This window comes from Oreochromis aureus, linkage group 15 (genome assembly GCF_013358895.1).
Source record: "Oreochromis aureus strain Israel breed Guangdong linkage group 15, ZZ_aureus, whole genome shotgun sequence".
NCBI classification, from domain to species: Eukaryota; Metazoa; Chordata; class Actinopteri; order Cichliformes; family Cichlidae; genus Oreochromis; species Oreochromis aureus.
The window spans coordinates 38,030,411-38,048,818 of NC_052956.1; the positions used below are offsets into that span (position 1 = coordinate 38,030,411).

General features: G+C 39.2%; 1 protein-coding gene across 1 annotated transcript; it reads right to left on the minus strand.

The window, feature by feature from the left end:
- Nucleotides 1-2,032: 2,032 nt before the first annotated feature.
- Nucleotides 2,033-14,119, minus strand: adgrl4 (adhesion G protein-coupled receptor L4). The gene is made up of 16 exons (XM_031756230.2): nucleotides 13,974-14,119; nucleotides 13,440-13,589; nucleotides 10,796-10,945; nucleotides 10,349-10,498; nucleotides 9,939-10,009; nucleotides 9,058-9,237; nucleotides 8,459-8,642; nucleotides 7,540-7,653; nucleotides 7,254-7,453; nucleotides 5,586-5,765; nucleotides 4,685-4,888; nucleotides 4,195-4,415; nucleotides 3,632-3,698; nucleotides 3,440-3,531; nucleotides 3,071-3,239; nucleotides 2,033-2,568 (listed from the first exon to the last, which is right to left on the minus strand). Exons 1-16 carry the CDS (start codon nucleotides 14,083-14,085, stop codon nucleotides 2,506-2,508), a joined length of 2,307 nt encoding a protein of 768 aa, XP_031612090.2. The 5' UTR covers nucleotides 14,086-14,119; the 3' UTR covers nucleotides 2,033-2,505.
- Between the last annotated feature and the right edge of the window lie 4,289 nt (nucleotides 14,120-18,408).

Sequence of the window (18,408 nt, forward strand, 5' to 3'; positions counted from 1 at the left end):
GAGAAGGACAACCGCTGCCCAGGTGAAAACCTGTAGTGATCCCATATGTGTCAGGAGTATCGGAGCAGCTGAGACGCATTTTTTCTCTGTGGCTTTTAAACCCCAAAACACGCTGCGCCAAAAACTGGTCCACCCCAAGGATCGGGTCCCCCGACACAAACAGAGTAACATAGTGTACGCTGTTAAGTGCCAGGAGGATTGCCAGGATTTATACATCGGGGAAACCAAACAACCTCTAGCGAAGCGGATGGCACAACACAGAAGAGCTACCTCATCAGGCCAGGACTCTGCAGTCTATTTACACCTACAGGCCAGTGGACACTCTTTCAATGATGAGGATGTACACATCCTGGACAGGGAGGAACGCTGGTTTGAGCGCCGGAGTCAAGGAGGCCATTTACGTGAAAAAGGAAAGACCATCTCTGAATCGAGGAGGGGCCTAAGGGTACATCTGTCACCATCTTACAATGCTGTGATTGCAGCCATTCCCCAACTCTCTGTGAATGGGACTCATGGCCATTGATCAGTGTTCTTTGATCAGTGGGTTTTGGTCAGTGATTGTTGATCAATGGTCATGGGAATTTGCATAATTATGATTAAGGAACTGACCTCACAGCCCATTGTTCCTTCAGTGGGCTGGTTTCAGTCATTATGCAAATGTACTGTTTATAAGGTTTGGGGAAACCTGCAGTCAGCTGAGACTGAAGAAGTCACTTGGATGAGTGACGAAACGTTTCTCCCACAAAACGCTACGTCCAGATGAACAGATTCAACTTTTGGAGGTAATTTGGGCTAATTGTCGAAGGAACAATTCTTCTTTGCCATCTTGTGGTTTTGTGAACTGTTGATTGTTGACTGTTTTGTTGTTGTGTTTTGCATTGTTAAGTGTATATAAATGTTAGAGTGCTCTTTGGGTTGTAGGTGCCCACTTGTAAGATTATTTGGTATTCAGAATACAGAATTTACTCTTCTTCCTGCTCCTTTTCACTCATGGGTCAGTGCTGTATTAATGATGGTTTGCGTGTCGGAAACGAAATTCTGTTGAACCATGTGTGAAACAAATTGATAAATGAAATGAAGAAACACAAACCTGATGTGTACTTGCATGTTTCCCAGGGCAGTGCCTACTATGTCACCAGTGAGAGCACCTTAACCATTTAGATGGTTATTTATTATTTAATTAAATAAATAAATAAAGATGAAAAAACTTGTCCTACTATACTTTAATTAAGGGACTGCTGGGTTTTTGTTTCACTTTCACCTGTGCTTTATTTTTCAGCCCCAGAGATTACCACATGCTCTTTTTAATAATGACATACAGTTTCTAGGATAGTCTGAGGACTGTTGGGTGGCTGTAGTAGATACACACTGCTTTCTTGTTAGTTCAGTAATATAGGTATTTTAGGATATAGCTTGCTAGCGCCCTCCAATCAATAAATGCGTCCTATACATTAATAATTAACGCAATATACAGTGTTCCTTCCCCACTTCTGAAATGAACGAGCAGCATGAGAGCGTTCCCTGGCTCTATAAAATAGAGGCTTTCGTATCTTCACTCAAAAGTTTGAGGTTCAGTTTATTAGTTGAGTCATGATATATGCAAATGTACTAGCATGAAGACAATAATGAAATTTTTGGTAAATGTGTTTAATTGCTAGACCCCAGGCTGACGTTTCTTAACCTCATTAAAAGATCCCACAGCCTAGGAGACAGATAGTTAAGGAATGCTGTGTGCTGAGGAGATAACACATATTAATTTATTACAACCTTTTTTTTTCTTAACATGCAGATAAATAATGCAAAAATACTTTGAGTTCATGGAAGAACGAGTGTGCCTGATAATCTCCACCAGATGGGGCTATTGGCTTATCCAAATGTTACTGTGGCGCATGCAAAGGACACACAGCCATTCATGTTGGACTTCCTGTCCACTTACCACTGTGTTTATTTAGAAACGGAGGCTGATGAATGTAATAACCAAGCCCAATGATTATTTTGCATTTTGGTTTAAAAGAAATGGGTAACAGAAAAGTTTTGCTTTGACACATTTATTTTAATAATTTACAATCAATTTCAAACAAAAGACGAGAACAAAGACCGACACGGCATTGATTATTTGGAGTGTAATGCTTATAAAGGCACTAAAGGTAAAGGTACTCAATTAAACTGAACATATGCAAACTATTTTTATTCTATTGTTACTCTCAGAAGAATTGCATTTGTGTAAAAGGCAATGCAATTGTTTGGCTTTTTATGTACTTTATGGAACAAAACAAACAATCAGACAAAAAGTGTGATGCATAATTATGATTCCAGTCTGTTAAAAAGCAAACAAGACATTTTGAAACTACCACTGCTACATGTTCTAATTTATTAGACATCTGTACTAAAATCCTCCCACACCATTTTTCCCAAAAGTGAAAGCATGAGTCACAGGATATTAAAAAGCTGTACTATAGACTATTATTATACAAGTGCAGATGGTCTGGCTTTGGCTGCATTAATTCATCTTAGGCATTCAAAACAACAGGGGACATTTTTGAAAAGCCTGTAGTATTCGTCTTGAATCTGAAAAGACACACACAGAGAAATATGCTTTAGATATAATACAATGTATGTTTAATCCATACAGTGGTGAGCTGTGCCAGTGTTGTGCACATATTTACAGGGTTTTCCTACATTTCTAAACCTTCACTTGGATATTTTGTACTTTTAACTCTAATTTATATATTTCACAAGTATACTAGTTTGTGACCAGTCAAAACAGTAACAGAAAAAGTTTCAGTCAGTTCATTAAATATTTGATAGGGAAAGATTTATGCCTCAATTTGACCACCTAGGGAGAGAGAAAACATGGCAAACCCAAACAAACTAATCATGTTTGGATGCTTAAATCCTAACCCAAAATGCACATTTGCTCACACATGGGTTTCTCTTTACATATAGCCTTAATATCTTAACCTTAATATTCTCAGTTGACTATATTAAAGGTATTCTGTTGGGGTCTATTCATTCTATTTGCTTCAGAAAAGGAAAAAGCAACAAAAAACCCCCAAAAAGCTGATGTTACCTTTCTGGACAGCACACAGAGGAAGATGAAAATGAACATCCCTTGGAAGGCGTTGGTGATGGTGAACAAATAGGCAGTGAGGGTTGTCTCATTGAGAATGTGCAAGACTCCAAACGTCCAGGTGGCACCGAGCACAAACAGCAGAGCCAAGGCACCACGGGCACAGGACCTGAGAGGGAGATAGCACCGATTTAAACACCCGGCACATGGCTAAGCTCCTTTCTCAATCAACAAAGAACTCAGCTGTAATTTAATTCTGCAAAGGCACCACATGATACCCTAATAATCCACCAGATAAGGAACCTACAACTTGACTTTCTTTTTTTTTTTTTTTCCCAACTTACTCAACGGGAGTAAAGATAATCCTACCTGATGTTTTCATAGTGGCTGATTTCAGGCTTTTTCACAGCAGTATGCCGGTATACCTTGTAGATGATTACTCCAAAAGCCAAGAGATTAACCTTTAGTGGAAAAACAACAATCAAATTAATATCTATTATTAAAAAAATTACTTTACTTGCTTATTTGAACACATTCATGAGTCATGATGTCTGATTTTACCAGGATGATCAAGCATGCAGGTCCAATGAAGCTCCATATGAAGTGGTTTTCTGTGCTGAGCCAACACCTATGATGGAATAATATTTATTAAACATTTTAATACTTTTGATTCATATTTTAGCAAATTATGATTTCCACCTTAGTCTGACATTGCCTTATGTTAATTATAATAATACTGTACATAAGCTTTCTTATCTTAGGATAACACCCTCCCCCTACAAAAAAATCTATCAACACTTCTTTTGCATAACTTATCTCTTGTCTTTTGTAATAGCATTTTACACTAATAAACAACAGGACTACTATTTTAAGGGATTTTTATCAAGCTCTCTGTGGTACCAAAACATTTCAGAATTTATTTTCTGCCCCACGGCACAACCATCTTCAACTTCCTTCATGTCCCTCCAGGCCAAATTTAATCTATGTCCCCTTGTACTTATAATTAATGTAACTTGTTTATCTTGCTTCCTGAATGAGTTTGAAAAATGAAGAAGTCATTTTACGACCCTTTGTCTAGCCGCACATACATATATATAAAAAAGCTGCAAATATTGTCAGCTTACACTTTATCTGTGCCATAATACTTGGAGCCTAGTGTTGCAGAAATGGCCACCACTACCGCTGGGCTTCCATAGCCGAAAATATAAAAGTTACGGTGCAGAAAGCCTTTGTTGTAGATGACGCCAACCACTATTAAGTACAGATGGATGCCCTCGATGCACATCCAGGCAAAGGCCGCAAGGAAGAAGTAGTGCAGCAGCCCTGCAATCACAGAGCAGAAAAGCTGCCAAGAAACAGACGAGAGGAAAAAAGACAGAGAGAGATTTAAAATTTTATTTTAAATAAAAGTGTTTCAGTATTCATATAATCTAAGTGTATTTTGTGATCTTTATTCAGTGTGTATGTTGAGATGTACTGTTATTTTCTATTTGCCTTATAGTAAATTATCTGCAAGTCAAATGAGAACAGATTTACACCAGATTTAAAGGTGAATGTCACAGGTTAGGCAAACGGACGATATTTCGCGTTTGACTAAGTCAAGCGCATCCTCACCTTATGCGTGTACATGTTGATTCCCACCAGGAAGATGAATTCGGCCATGAAGAGGCTACAGCACAGGTTCTTGTGGATGGTGGTTCTGGTGCTCTGAATTTCACTGAAGAACCAGAAGGTGAAGATGCACATGAACAAACAGATGAGCGAGATGATCATTCCCAGCTGGGTGATCCGGGTCAGGATGGTATAGTGGGCCACCAGCTGAGAAGCGAATGGAAAGGGAGGCGTTTCATTCACAGTTTCATGGTGCGCTGGAGTTGTTGTCTTTTCTGCTTGGAATCATTTGGCATAACATAGGCACAGGCTGGGGTTACAGCAGCATGTTGTGCTTGGAGACGTTCTGGGGCGATACTGGTCCAAATATAACAGGCAAGTGGTTTGTTGTCAGTTTAAAAAAAAGTTAATAATAATAATTTCCTCTTTGTTGCTGTGAAATTCACCAAACAATTTAAATTGGAATTAAAACCAACAATAAAGTGAGAGAAGGTTTCTTTAAAGTAGTGGGTGGATATCTGCTGGAGATGCCAAACATGTGCACGGAGTCACCTTGCCTCTAGGACTTTGTACAGACTTCCTCTGCATTTGGCTTTAGTTGATTTTTTCTCTTTCTACTGTCAAAAAAGCAGCACTTTCAATATATTCAGTAGGAACATCCATCATCTTCACAGATAAATCCACATATTTGTAATTTTTCAGAAAGACCATAAGTTAACAGGAGACTAATTGTGCACCAAGAAAATAATATATGACTTAAAAACAAGACAACGTGGTGTTTATTTTGCATGAACAGAAATTTCCCCCTCAGTAACCGTGGAAACACTGGTGATAAAAAGCAGTTAAAAAACTCCTTGATCTTGCTCCATATTTCACTGTTGTAATTTAGTGTGTGCTCACTCACGTTGGCTCGCCCAGAGGACATGAGGATAGCAAAGTGTGTGAGGTGATTGCAGGAGCAAGTGGTCGCATTGCTGTTGACGTGGACTGTCTTGCAGCCGTGAGTGGCCCACCGGCCCTGCAGGCTATCCGCCTCGTACTCCCAGAAGGCGCACTTCGTCACATCAGCTTTAGTGTCTATGGGCTTCAGGGGATGGAGAGGAACAAAGACTGTTAACTGTGGAGTTATTATTAGTTTTTGCAGCTCGCTGCTTTGGGATAACAAATCAATAGGGGCTTAAACTGATCCCAGAACTGGTCTCATCAAAACAGCTATGAGAAATCATCACAGCCCATCGAAAGTCTATTGTTCTATTATTGATTCTAATACTATTTATGAGCTTTGCTTTTCCCAAGTTTTCACGTTAATATTGCCATTGACATGCAAGTGCACATAAAATAAATGGAATGGGAAGATCATTAATCACTGGCACATGAGCTTTTTTGCTGGGCTCACTGGGACTATTCTAAGTGATTATGTATCAAATATATATATTTTATAATGATATAATATATTGATATAATGATATAATGACTTTACTTTTTTATATGTTTTAATGATCCTAAAAGAAAATACCAGCACAATATGTTTGTATATCAATGTTTTAAATTTTGTATTTTATACTCTCAGAGTCCTTGCTTAAAAACTTAAAAGGTGCAGGCAAGAAAAAAGCACCCCGTGCATCACAGGAAAAAAATCTGCTTCAGTAGTAAAAAGTGCCTGCACAAAAAAGGGGCCCAAATTATTGATTGTTGCTCTTCAAAGAAGGCAGTTCACAGAGAATTTTCACGGCTCAAAAATAAATCAACTCATCCTTTGTTAGCCTTAATACTCAAGGGACCAACAAAAATAATGATTTTACTTTTTCATACATTTTAATTATCCTAAAAGAAAACACCAGTACATTAATTTTTAGGGCTGTTTATCTCATTACCCACATTTTTCCATAATCTCGTCACGTTTCTTCAGCTATTCCCTTTAAATGAAAGGTCATTGCCGAAATACACGGAGCGAAATCTTAAAATTTCATAAAAACTTTACACAAAGCGCTAACTGTTCCTCCCATGTGAGTTTGTTCAAATTTGACTTTAATGGAAACTCTGGCAGTTATCAGGTTACTGCCAGACCCAATCTGGGACTGAGGAAGCTATTTCTCACAACAAAAGCACAACGCCTCAGTCTGACAAGGATATATATGATGAGATACTGACGAGAGAACTGAACAAGATCCTATTAGCTAATGTTGATAAATGACTCGTTTGCAGAATAGAAAGTTTAGCTGTAAGTTTTAAGTGGCACAAAAGTGAGCAGCAATGTTTGTTTTTAACGCCGTATTTAGCTTGCTTATCACACAACACTTCTAAATGAAAAACCTTGAGTAATATAAACTATTTTGAATCGCTGCTCTTAATTTACCCTGATCAAATTGAGCAAAAGGATTAGACTGAATTCATATAGAGAATAAAAATGAATGAAAATCTCTAGAAATCGCAACCCTTAAGAAAAGCTGCAGTCTTGTGTACACTAGCAGCGACTTTCTGAAACGGTATATGTTTTGACATTACATTCTACAAATGCAGAAGTGAAAAAACAAACAATGTCGCCTGCCTCAGCACTCTGTGCAGTCTGTACCTCACTGTGTCTCAGAGTGAAGGTGACATGGTCAAGTTGGTAAACGTCAGCAGGTTTGACGGCTGCTGCAATGACTTGGGAGTTGACAGTGATTTCCCCCGTCCCTGCATACCGCGAGTAGTCAGTGACACCTGGGTCGCTGCTCGGCTTCAGGATGTCACTGATGCTGTCATATCGCACAAACACCACTGACACGCTTCCTGAAGAAAAAAAATATATTAATACAAACTTTTCTTTTTGGCACAGATTGCATCTGATTTTCCTGTTAGGCTTTAAGCTACTTTACCATTTCGGTCTTCTTCTGGTCTCACTTTTGCTGTTAGATTTATATGATCTCCTCCCATGGAAGCAGACAGTTTGGCTTTTGTGTGATGAGCCTCGAAGGTGAAGAGTTTCACTTCTGTGGTTGAGGATAAAAAAAAGAGGTCAGGGATAACCCTCTCCATTTCAAAGCCTCGCCAAACTCAAGAGCTGAGCCCAGAAAACGGTCCCCGTTAGTGATAAGACTCAGGCACACTGTAACTATCACTGCTGTTCAAACACCAATCAAAATAAACCAAATCATAACACACTGTAAGGAAAGCTATTTGGGACACAGAAAAGAAGAAACTAAAAGCTAAAGTGGATTAAAATGTTATTTGGCTCTAAAAAGAGGTTATGACTTGGAAGAATATCTCTCTGCTGAAACAGAAAAAAGGAGACAGATCCAAAGCAACAACGAGCACACAAAAGGAGGACAGATATTAAATAAATAAATAAAAAAGAGCCCCTCAAAAAATATTCAACACTGCATGAGGGTAAAGTGTTGTTTCACTTTCTCTGAAATAAAACACTGAAATGAAGCCATGAGGTTAAACATTATAAATAAATAGTATTAAAATAATTGAATGACCTCTGAAAATTCAAATAATAATAACGGGTAACACCTACTATTATACTACCATATCTAATTAATATATATGCTGTATTAAAATTCATACTCTCTTTTTCATAATTGCCTTTTGTGTATTTTGATACCTTTAGTATTCTTTTCTGTATTTTTGAACAGCTCATTTCAAGGTAAATTAATTCATGGCATTTATTTATGTTTACAGATGATTTTTTTAAACAGTGAAACTTCTAAGCAAACGTAAGGCGCGCTGTCTGGTTTCAAAGCAAATAAAGGAATTAAGTGCATCACAGTGACAATTAACTGAAAGCCTCACCCATTTCTGTAGCTTTGATTTCAAGCTCTGTTGGAGTTTTGTAATTGCTGGCCAAAGACAGAGCGCTTTCTTCAACAACATGCAGCAGCTTGGTGATGGTATGCTCACGACGTTCTTCTTTCATTCTGGTCCAAGCCACCAGTTCATCCTTCTCCACCAGGTTGTTTACTGCATTTACTAATTTCTGTTTGAAAAGATTTGCTTCGAGTATAACATGTGCACAATAATATAGCATGTAATGTATGTTATGTCTGCACTGCAATATGCTTCCAATTATGTATGATTAGAATGGGGTGTTTACATCAGTTTGGCTGTTTTTGGCCTTTCATTAAATACAAGCAGCAGCTACACTGTGTTAAAAAAAATGATTGGTTAATGGGTAATTTTGCTGTCAGCTTTGGGACAACAAGAAAATAATAAGTGCTAATAATAAAAATGACACATTAGCAGAAAATAATAGCATCTTCAAGGCGTAACTGTTAAGAAGGCAATGGGCTGCAACCAGTGCCACTTTTTCTTAAACCAGTTCAAAGCATAGCTGCACTTCAGGCAGACTTCCAACTGTTGACTGAGAAACAAGAATGGTAAACAAAGATTACTGAAAGAGTTGAGTTGATGGCAGATGGTTTGACAGCGTAATCCTTCTCCGCGGCACCCAGTGTTGATGCGGATCTACTCAAGGCCTCAACATATGCAATCACTTCCACTGAAGTAAGTTCACCAGACGTCTTCTTGGCAATTTCTTTCAGTAGACTTTGGGGCTCCGTGAGGTTGCTCATCTGGTGGCGGAGAAATGTTTAGATTGATAGATGTCCTTGTTATGTTTTTTTGGATCGCAGCTGTGAAACAACCAAAATTTACATGAAAACGTGACGTATCCTATTCATCCTATTCACACGTGTGCACATATATAATCACGTCACTATGTGAAGACTCTCTACAAAAGGGGGCAATTGTGTCAAGCGTTTTTTTCACGTCCTCCTCTTAACTTCAAACTAATCACAGCTGCATGCAGTAAATCCCCAAATATGACCTTCAGAATTTTTCTTTTTTTTTGCTCGTCTTTATAAACATCAGTTCATGAACGACGGATTACACTCAGCTTAATTATCACACTAGTGAGCCAGTTTTACATAAATCATCACCTAACCACACACTAATTGAATCTCTCCCATTCTCCTGTAACAAGGAACACAAAATGTGCTACATGACATGCATTAACTGGTCCTGCTATAACTTTACTCTCCTGTAGGTGGCAGGACTGCAGGTCCAAACCGCAACTGCTGATTGAAACTGCAGGTTGCGTTTGGATCATAGCGGCTGGTGTTGCATATCCTTGTTATCATACAATCTCGAGTCCTTTCAGCCGTTTTCCTATTCCACCCTCTGTTTGTCTTCCTTCTCGCCAACAGAGGGCAGCATCATCTTATCCTTTCTTTTTTACCCTGTTTGGTTAAAATTGTGAGAAAGGCGTACTCACAGATTCCAATGTTCTGTTGACAACCTGCGTCATGCAGCCAGTGTTGTCGTGGCAGTATTTCTGGGGATGCTCTGGAAAACAAACAGTTTACAAAAGTGCATCTTTAATTCACTACCATGACTTCGCCAGTCTGCCTTTCATTTAGAAAGAAACAGCACAGCATCACACAGCTCTCTTTATCATCAACTTTACTTAAAACATCAAACAATTCAGGATTGCACTGTTCACTCGATGTATTGCATCGAGTGAACAGTGCACACACACACACACACACAATAATGGCTGTGTCTGGGTTGTGCGTGTGTGTGTGAGAGAGAAAGTTTAAAAAAAAGAAAGATGAAAAAAGATGTATGTCCTTGAATGTAAGGATCAGTCTGTATGTGTGTGTGCTCTACCATCCTCATACCGACCTTTACATCTAACTTTGCTCACTGGATGAAAGTGCTTAGGGCCTGAAGTCGGGATGTAATCACGCTGACAGGTGCAATAGAAAGATCCATTTGTATTATGGCAGTCTGAGTTTGGTCCACAGACCTGTTCTGACTCGCACTCATCAATATCTGAAAGATGCAAATGAAGAGTTCAGCTTCATTTAAAGCAAAGCAGTTTGATGTTCCCTTAACTTAGATGCTCGCTGACAAAGTTAATGCACTTACAGATGTTTGTCTAGGCAGCATTCCTACCTCAAAATAAGAATAGGTTGATTTTTTTAAATACAAATATGTGACCTGCAGTTCTTGCACACATGTTACACATTGATAATTCATTCTCACGACCTCATTAAACTTTATAACTCATTATGTTACTGATCAAAACAAAGTTTGGTTTAAATCCTGAACAGGTCAACCAGACATTACCGATGCAGTCAGTGCCATCGTTGGGCAGGAACTCATCCCGTCCTGTCGAATTGTATCCAGAGACACATTTACAGTAGTAGCTGCCCACTGTGTTGGTACACTGGCCCCTGTCCCCACAGATATTAGTCACGTTCTGGCACTCGTCATCATCTGTGGTGAGGAAATGGAAATACAAAAGCTAAAATGAGCTCAAAATCTTTCATCCTTTCTGAATAAGCAAAATAGATTCAGCTTGTTACTCTGTTACTGATTTGCTCACGAAGTGGGTAAACCAGTTGGTTAACAGATGACCCACAACAAAGATGAAAGGAGTTTGATGTAGTCTGCATTTTTGCTTTGCATTAAAATTCATGTTTTTTTTTTTTTACAAAATAAAAGTTACAGCATTTTGGAAAAGGCTACTTTTTATTCTTAAACTGTTACAATATCATATTTCCATCTTGTCTCAGCAGTTTTATTTCCTCCATTTCCCATAAGTCCAGGTTTGTGCTGAAATGCATTTTACTCTAATGAGAAATTAAAATCCCAGCGCCGTCTCTTCAACAATAAATCAGTTCTTCTTTGAATGTGCAGCATTAATTTAAAAATATCTGAAATATTCAGACTCAGTTACTTTTTGAAAATGAAATCTCAGTTTAATCCTCCATGATTAGCCATACGCTATGCAATATTTTCTCTCAGTTTTTGACTCAAGATGTCACAAAAATAATACAAAAATTACTACAAAGACAGCATTTTTGGAAATTTCAAGAACCAACTTGAACTTGTGTATTTGCCCCTAAATTTGGTGAAATTGTACTGGAGGGAAAAAGAGCAACCTATTTTTTCATATCAATTTATATATTAAACCATCAAACTCATATAATCAGCATCTTCCCAGATCCTTTTTTGTATCATATGTTGTTGTGTTACTTTGAGCGCATGTTAACACAAGTACACTCTGAAGTTTGATCCATGATTGCTGTTTTAGGAATGCCCAAATTTGATCCTGAAGGCTGTGGTGTGAAGCTGATGAAGCTCAGCTGAGATGTTAGTCTTCTTTTGATTAAAGCCTTGGCTTGGTGTAACTTGCATGCAGTTTAAATTGTTTACATTTGTGATTGATTTGCAGTTGTTTGCCTGTGTTTGATTTCATGGAAGTCAAATTACCTAAAATATTTTGCTTTCCAGGCTAACCGAGCACTAGATTAGCTTGCTGAAGATGCTGCTTCATTATAGAAAATGCTGTTCCAGCTTTTTTTTGGTTTCCAAACACACTTTCCGCCCCTTGTTGACAAGGACCTGCTAAGACTTTCCACTGTTGTTTTCACTTGTCGAGGTTTGACGGACACTCTGCTCTTCCTCTCCTCTGTACCTTTGGCACACAATCTGTCCGGTAAGGGAAATCCTCTGCTTCAGCGAGAAAGGTGACCATAGTCAGAGAGGAAATACTCCCATAGCACATGTGATCCTTTATCTGTCATCCTCACAGGGACTTTTCACCCACATACTTCATGATTCACTTTAATGTCCTGTTTTTAAGGATCCATTTAACCCTCCTATCATCACTTACTTGCTTAAAAATTAAAGATGACCTTTTTCTTCCTGTTTGTGTGAAATCTACAGTTGTTGTTTTTTTCATGTGAATTTTCCAAACAGTTCTGGTAAAAATGCAGATTTAATAAAGCATGAGCTGACACGGTCTGAAATGCTCTTGCTAGTTAATATCGTCCTCATTTTACGTCTCTGCCAGTGTAACCTTAACAAAAAAAAAGTTGGTGCTACTTACATTTTCATTTACTTTTGGCCCTTGGACTATGTAAGCTGTGATTGTGATCAGATTTGGCCAGGAAACCAAAGGGGTTCCAGGAATTCTAAACAGCCCAGAAACATAACAGGACTAACAATGCCGACTGTAGGCGATGCAGGCCATTAAAAATCTTCTAATAAAGCTGTATCTGGACATATGTTCCACTTCACACTGTTCCCTTTGTGAATAACTCTGTGGCAACTTTTTAGGCAAGCAAACTCTAAAAACCCCTAACTTTAGCTGTTTTAAGCCAGCACAGCAAGTCCATCATACACAAACAGGAAACACGAGAAAACTTTAACTTCAAATGACTTACACAGACCTTAAGTTTTTTTCAGCCAGTCCTTTTGCCTGCGTTTTTAAACTGGCCAGAGTTAAGCTGAATTACAATAATAAATCTTGTTTGCTTGCACACGAGCATCCTTAGGTTGCTAATTTGCTTCATGTCTGTGGACTATTTTGAGATAATCAGAGATAAATGGTTCCAGAAGAGAAAAGCTGCACAAATCACAGTGATTTATACTGATAATATGACCATAGCAGTGCCTTGTTCCTCATTAAGTTTTGACAAAAACGTTTTTGCCATCGAGAGCCATCATAAGAAGCTTTAACCCACCCAGAGTTATATTTTTAACGCCTCACATCTATGCTCTGCTCCGTCAAGTGTAATGCTCTAAAATGTTCAATTAGCCCGCTTGTTTCGAAACGTAGGCCTAATACTTTCGTTTACGACGCGCAGTCACAGCAACAAAGGCTTCCTAAAATAGTCGAGGCTTCCACAGCAGCTACGCACAAGTCTCGCTGCGTGTGCTCTTTAATATAAAGGTTGATTTGTGTATGCGTGTGTGTAGTCACCATTGCAAAATGTCGTTCCGTCTCCGGTGTATCCGTGATTACAGTAGCAGGCCTTGTTTGATCCATTCAAGGTCTTACATGTTGCAAGTGTGTGACAAGAAACACAAATGTCAGAGGGGATGCATGGGCCCATCAGACTCGAGAGCCACGCTGCGTAGACACAAGAGACACACTGTGTATGTTTTAATTACACCACAACATTATTATTCCAAACCGCTGCTCCTTTCTGAAGACGTGTGATTACATAAACAACAAAACAAAACAAAACATGTTAACCTCCAAATCCCTAAAAGTTGCAGAGTCAGTCATGTAATCCATCAAACTTCAACTTATACAGAAAAGCAACACGTACCTGTCGAAAACCGGTTAAACCCCCCCAAAAGAAATAGAGTTCAACAGAAATTTTATGTTAAACAAAACCACCTTTCCAAACTAATAATACTTGATAATGCGGACCCCTCTGAGGGACATACATTTAAAACAGTCTCCCAGTAAGACATCTGGTACCCGTTGAGTATAAATTAGCTCACGTACCTGCCAAAAGTACAAGTTTCATTGGTGACTTGAGCAAAGAATCCATACTTGCGCTGTGTCTGGATTTTACTTGATCGTAGACTGCAGTGGGCTGTCTGGTGACGTCGTTCATTTCCTTGCATCAGTTTTCCTGTTTCCTTAAACCTGGCCCTTCCTGTCCTGCTCTTTAATCTGCTTTGAAAAACACGCAGCTTGGTCGAGTCATCAGCCACACAGACACGTTTCTCTTTTGCCTCCATTTTACACTAAATATAAAAGGACTTTTAGTTGCATTGAGTCGCTTTTTCGTAGTGTTGCTGACACTTTGTCTTAGGTTGCCATTTTGGAGGCCTCCGTGCCATTGTTCTCACTTGACCACATACAGTAGGTTATGTAAACACAGGCCTAAACAACACCAGCTAAATTCACTGAAGGACGACCCCCTCCCTTCCGCAGGCGCTAGTACACAAATTCACACACTGACATTCCAGAGCGGTGTCTTCCACGTATCATCTTACGCATGCTACCCTTTCCGTCTTGGAAAGGGTAGCAAGCTTTGGTGGTGTGTTTAATGCATCGGGGTTCCTGCTCTTGAGAAAACACAGTGAAAGGAAATGTTGATTGGCCAGTGTTGACTGGTTCTTATCAGTGGCCCCATTGCAATTTCTATTAACAGTCTTTCTTTTTGGACTTTCATTTAAAAGGCCCGATTTTCCATGTTTCCTCTAAAACAGCGCAGATACCATTTTCCATTTATAAAGTTGTTGAAATACGCTCCAGTTTGCTATTGTTCACTTTTTTATACACGTTTGATTTCTATGAGCACTGCCAGACTAATTGTCATATTGTGTAAAATGGTTACATAAACAGGTCATTGAATGAAGCTACATTTCGAGTTTGTCTTTGGAGATAAGTGATTAAGCAACACATTGTATCGCTGGTTCTTTGACATCTGTCATGGACCAATGAGCCCTTTCTTGCGTGAGGGAAATGAGCGGGGCTGAAGGTTATTTGGTGTGTGTGGGGCCACTGACCTACACAAAATGTCTTCACTTGGAGTTGCTCATTTCAAATGCAGATATTTTCAGTGGCGCCTTTTCACCTCACCCATGAACATCAGTCCTCAGAATTGCTGTTTTAAGGTGGAATTGAACTAGCAGTGCTGCTCCAGAACAGGTGAATTAAAATGTGATGCAGTGACAATGGTTCCAAAAAGAGAAGTGGCCATTCAGGTGTCTGAGGTCTTTTCAAAATACCCTCTACTTTTTCAGCACACAAACTCATTCAGTGATGAATAGTTTCACTTGGAAGATAAGTTCTTTGTTGACTGTATTGGAGTCTGTGGAGGCGGTTTGAATTGCTTAGGCAAGGCGTTTAGCAGCTGCTTTGAATGACACCATTAGAATCGCTCTGCATTACTGTCCTGGGAAAGGGCTTGGTGAAAACCACATCTGAATGTCTCACTCTGACACTCTCCTAACGGTAAGGAAGGAAGTGATGTTGCCTCGAACAAACCTGGACTGATTGCACCCTTCCTCCTCCGCTTTTTTGTCTCAGGAAATCTCTCATTTAGTAAGAAACTCAGTAAGCCCACAGGAGCTTGGTTGCTCCACAATGACATTGTAAAAAAGACACCTAAGAGAAAAGAGCTCTTCAAATGTGTCAAGGCAGTCTTGTGTAAATGTTTCCTCCTTTCCTTTCCTCTCTCATGGATATGGAAATTTTGACTCTACGGTTGCAGTATTTTGCACGGCTTTCTGTGTGTGTGCAAGTGTGAGCAAATGAAGAGTGTTGTTTGTGCCATTGGGGATATTGAGATATGCAATACGAAGAAGGGTGAAGAATCTATTTTGATACGTCTCATAGATATCTGTTCTGATACTGGCCGTATGTTCAGCCATGATGGGAGGACTGAACGCTGGGGCACAGATGGCAGCAACTGTCTCATAAACTTGGAGCTCTTGAATATTTCAGGACACAGCGTTGGAGAGACAAAGTACGCCCTCTGTTTGGGTTCAGAGATGCCAGCTGCTGTGTGTGGAGAGCCCTCCAGAATGTACATTGAAGGCACATATAGGTGGCACTACTTAATAAAAAGAGCCTAGAAAAATACGACCATGATAAGAATTTTAAAAATAACCTGTTGCTACTTTGACGACTGTCACCAATGCCTCGAGTTACCAGCTGCAGCACAATTATTTGATGCACTCAGATTGAGTTTGGGCTCATCAAGCACTAAAGTAAGTTTTCTTCTGGTTGAAATTTTCCATTTATTTTGGGCAGCTTTTGGTCAGGGGTCGATAAGAGGATCAAGAATATCCTCTTAAGTGGACCAGTCGCCACAATTTCAGAAGCTATTTGGTTGACCAGAAAAAAGAAACCTTAAAAGTATTTATTTTAGTCTGCTTAGGTGTTTCAATCAATCCTTGTGCAGACTAGAAACTTTCTCTTACAAACTCATTAAATCTTATTTTATGTAGCAGGATTATACACAGCATGGAACAAACCATGACTATTCATCATGACCGTTTAGTCAGGATGTATTTTGCTGATGTATTTGATGAACCTGTATAGCAATGCTTACATTCAGGGCTGACGTTGAGGTTTCTTTTCATTGGGCATGAGCGTTGTTGAGACCAGGGTGGGAGTGGGTGTGTCCAGACTGGTGTCATTTCCATGTAAACAATGCAGTTTTGTCACTAGCATGTCGATTATGCACAAGGTGCTGTTTGGTGTTGGAGTGGGATGCATCAGGAAATGGTTTTCGTGAGACGAGGATTTAACTGAATCATATTCTTCTGATAGTCAGTGAACTGTAAATCTAAAAAAATGTTTTAAGGTGGTAAAACTGATTTAAGGAGGGAATGGTTAGCACAACATGGGAGATGATGAACAGCCAATGGTACGTGTTAGTTTAAATGTGAGTCTTAAGGCCGTTACACATCAAGCACATTGTGAAAAAAGCAAACCCGAAATTCCGAATTTTTCAGATCCGAACTTGTTGTGTTTTTGTGGAAAATTGTTCCTCAAAAAACAGACTGTGAAAAAAATTAAAACGGTATGATGAGCTGGTCGTGATGTTTCTAAGCAGCAAAAGGAAGGAACAGTCTGGGTTCATCCAATTCTCAAGAGAAGGCAGCAGCAGGGAGAGTTTCATGGTTTGATCCAGGAGTTGAAGCTGCATCATGGCCGCTTTCATACATTTTTCAGGTGCCAGTGGGGCAGTTTGAGCTCTTGTTGGCAGAGTTGGGAACACATCTGAGGAGGGAGGGAAATCATTTCAGAGGGCCGATTGACCCGGAGCAGCGCCTAGCTATGAGGTAAAACAGTATTATTTTAGTATTTCCACATCACTGTATAGTCACTACTGGTGCCCGTTTTGGGCTACGAGTGCCCTTGTTGCCAAGTGCTGTGGTCTGATTGGTCAGATCTGTTTCAGATCAGAGAAATCTGAAGAATTCAAGCTTGGTTTGGAAGAATAAACACTGCGAATTCATCCATTGAAATTACATGATCTGTGAATGAGTGCATTTAGAATAGATGAGTCCAAAAAGAGTTTTTTTGCATGGTGTGTAAAAACCTTTAAACTAAAGCTTATATTGTTCAGTCCGAAGCTAGCAAGCTCGGAGAGGTTTCATGAAAGAAGTTTCGTAGAGAAGACGAAAAAAAAAGTCTAACGTCAACAGTTTGCTAGCATGATAGTTAGCTAGCTGTTAGTCCTTCAAACACAGCAGCAACCATGTCTGAGTAGTGCTAAATGACCATATTAATTTCACTGAAGGAGTATTTGATTTGATCTTAAATGAGAGCAAACCTCTATGTATTCTTGCTAGCTTTGATTTCCCGATTAAGCATCTATCTGTTCCAGCCTTCAGCCCTCTTTTCTGCAAACAGAAGAAACAATATTTGAAAAGCATCAGTGCAAAAGTGTATTATCAACTCGAAATAGAGGAAAGTAGTTTTATGAAGAGAAATGGTACTAGTAACTGGCCTGTAAACAGTTCTCCAAACACTTATATCGCACCCACAACCGGCCACGGTTGATGGCTACCACGTTCCTTAGCCTGGTTCTCCTGGATGTTCCTTCCTATTAAAAGGGATTTTTTTCCCTTCTCACTGTGATCGTGTGATTGCTGGGATTTATTTGTAATATTGTAGCATCCCTCGCTTATAATATAAAGCGCCTTGAGCTGCCTGTGAATTAGTGAATCAGTACTATATAAAAAAATGAAGTTAAATATTTAATTATTATTATTTTTTTATTTCATGTTGTGCTGTTGTTTGTTGAATCTTAAGTCTACTGTTCAAATTTCTTTTAATGCAAAACTAAGGAGAGTGGAGTTTCACACAGTATAAACCGTCGTTCGTAGCTTCATCCTACATCTTTAGTGTAAAAGACTGACTCGAGCACTTCTGACACACCTGTTTGCAATCTAGAGTAAACCTTATTGACAGT

Excerpts from the sequence above, each read along its gene's own strand:
- adgrl4 (XM_031756230.2), bottom strand. The coding sequence starts at position 14,085 with ATGAACGACGTCACCAGACAGCCCACTGCAGTCTACGATCAAGTAAAA. Across the intron at positions 9,238-9,938 it reads TCAACAGAACATTGGAATCT|ATGAGCAACCTCACGGAGCC; the intron begins GTGAGTACGCCT and ends CTCCGCCACCAG. Across the intron at positions 3,699-4,194 it reads TATTATGGCACAGATAAAGT|GTGTTGGCTCAGCACAGAAA; the intron begins GTAAGCTGACAA and ends ATTCCATCATAG.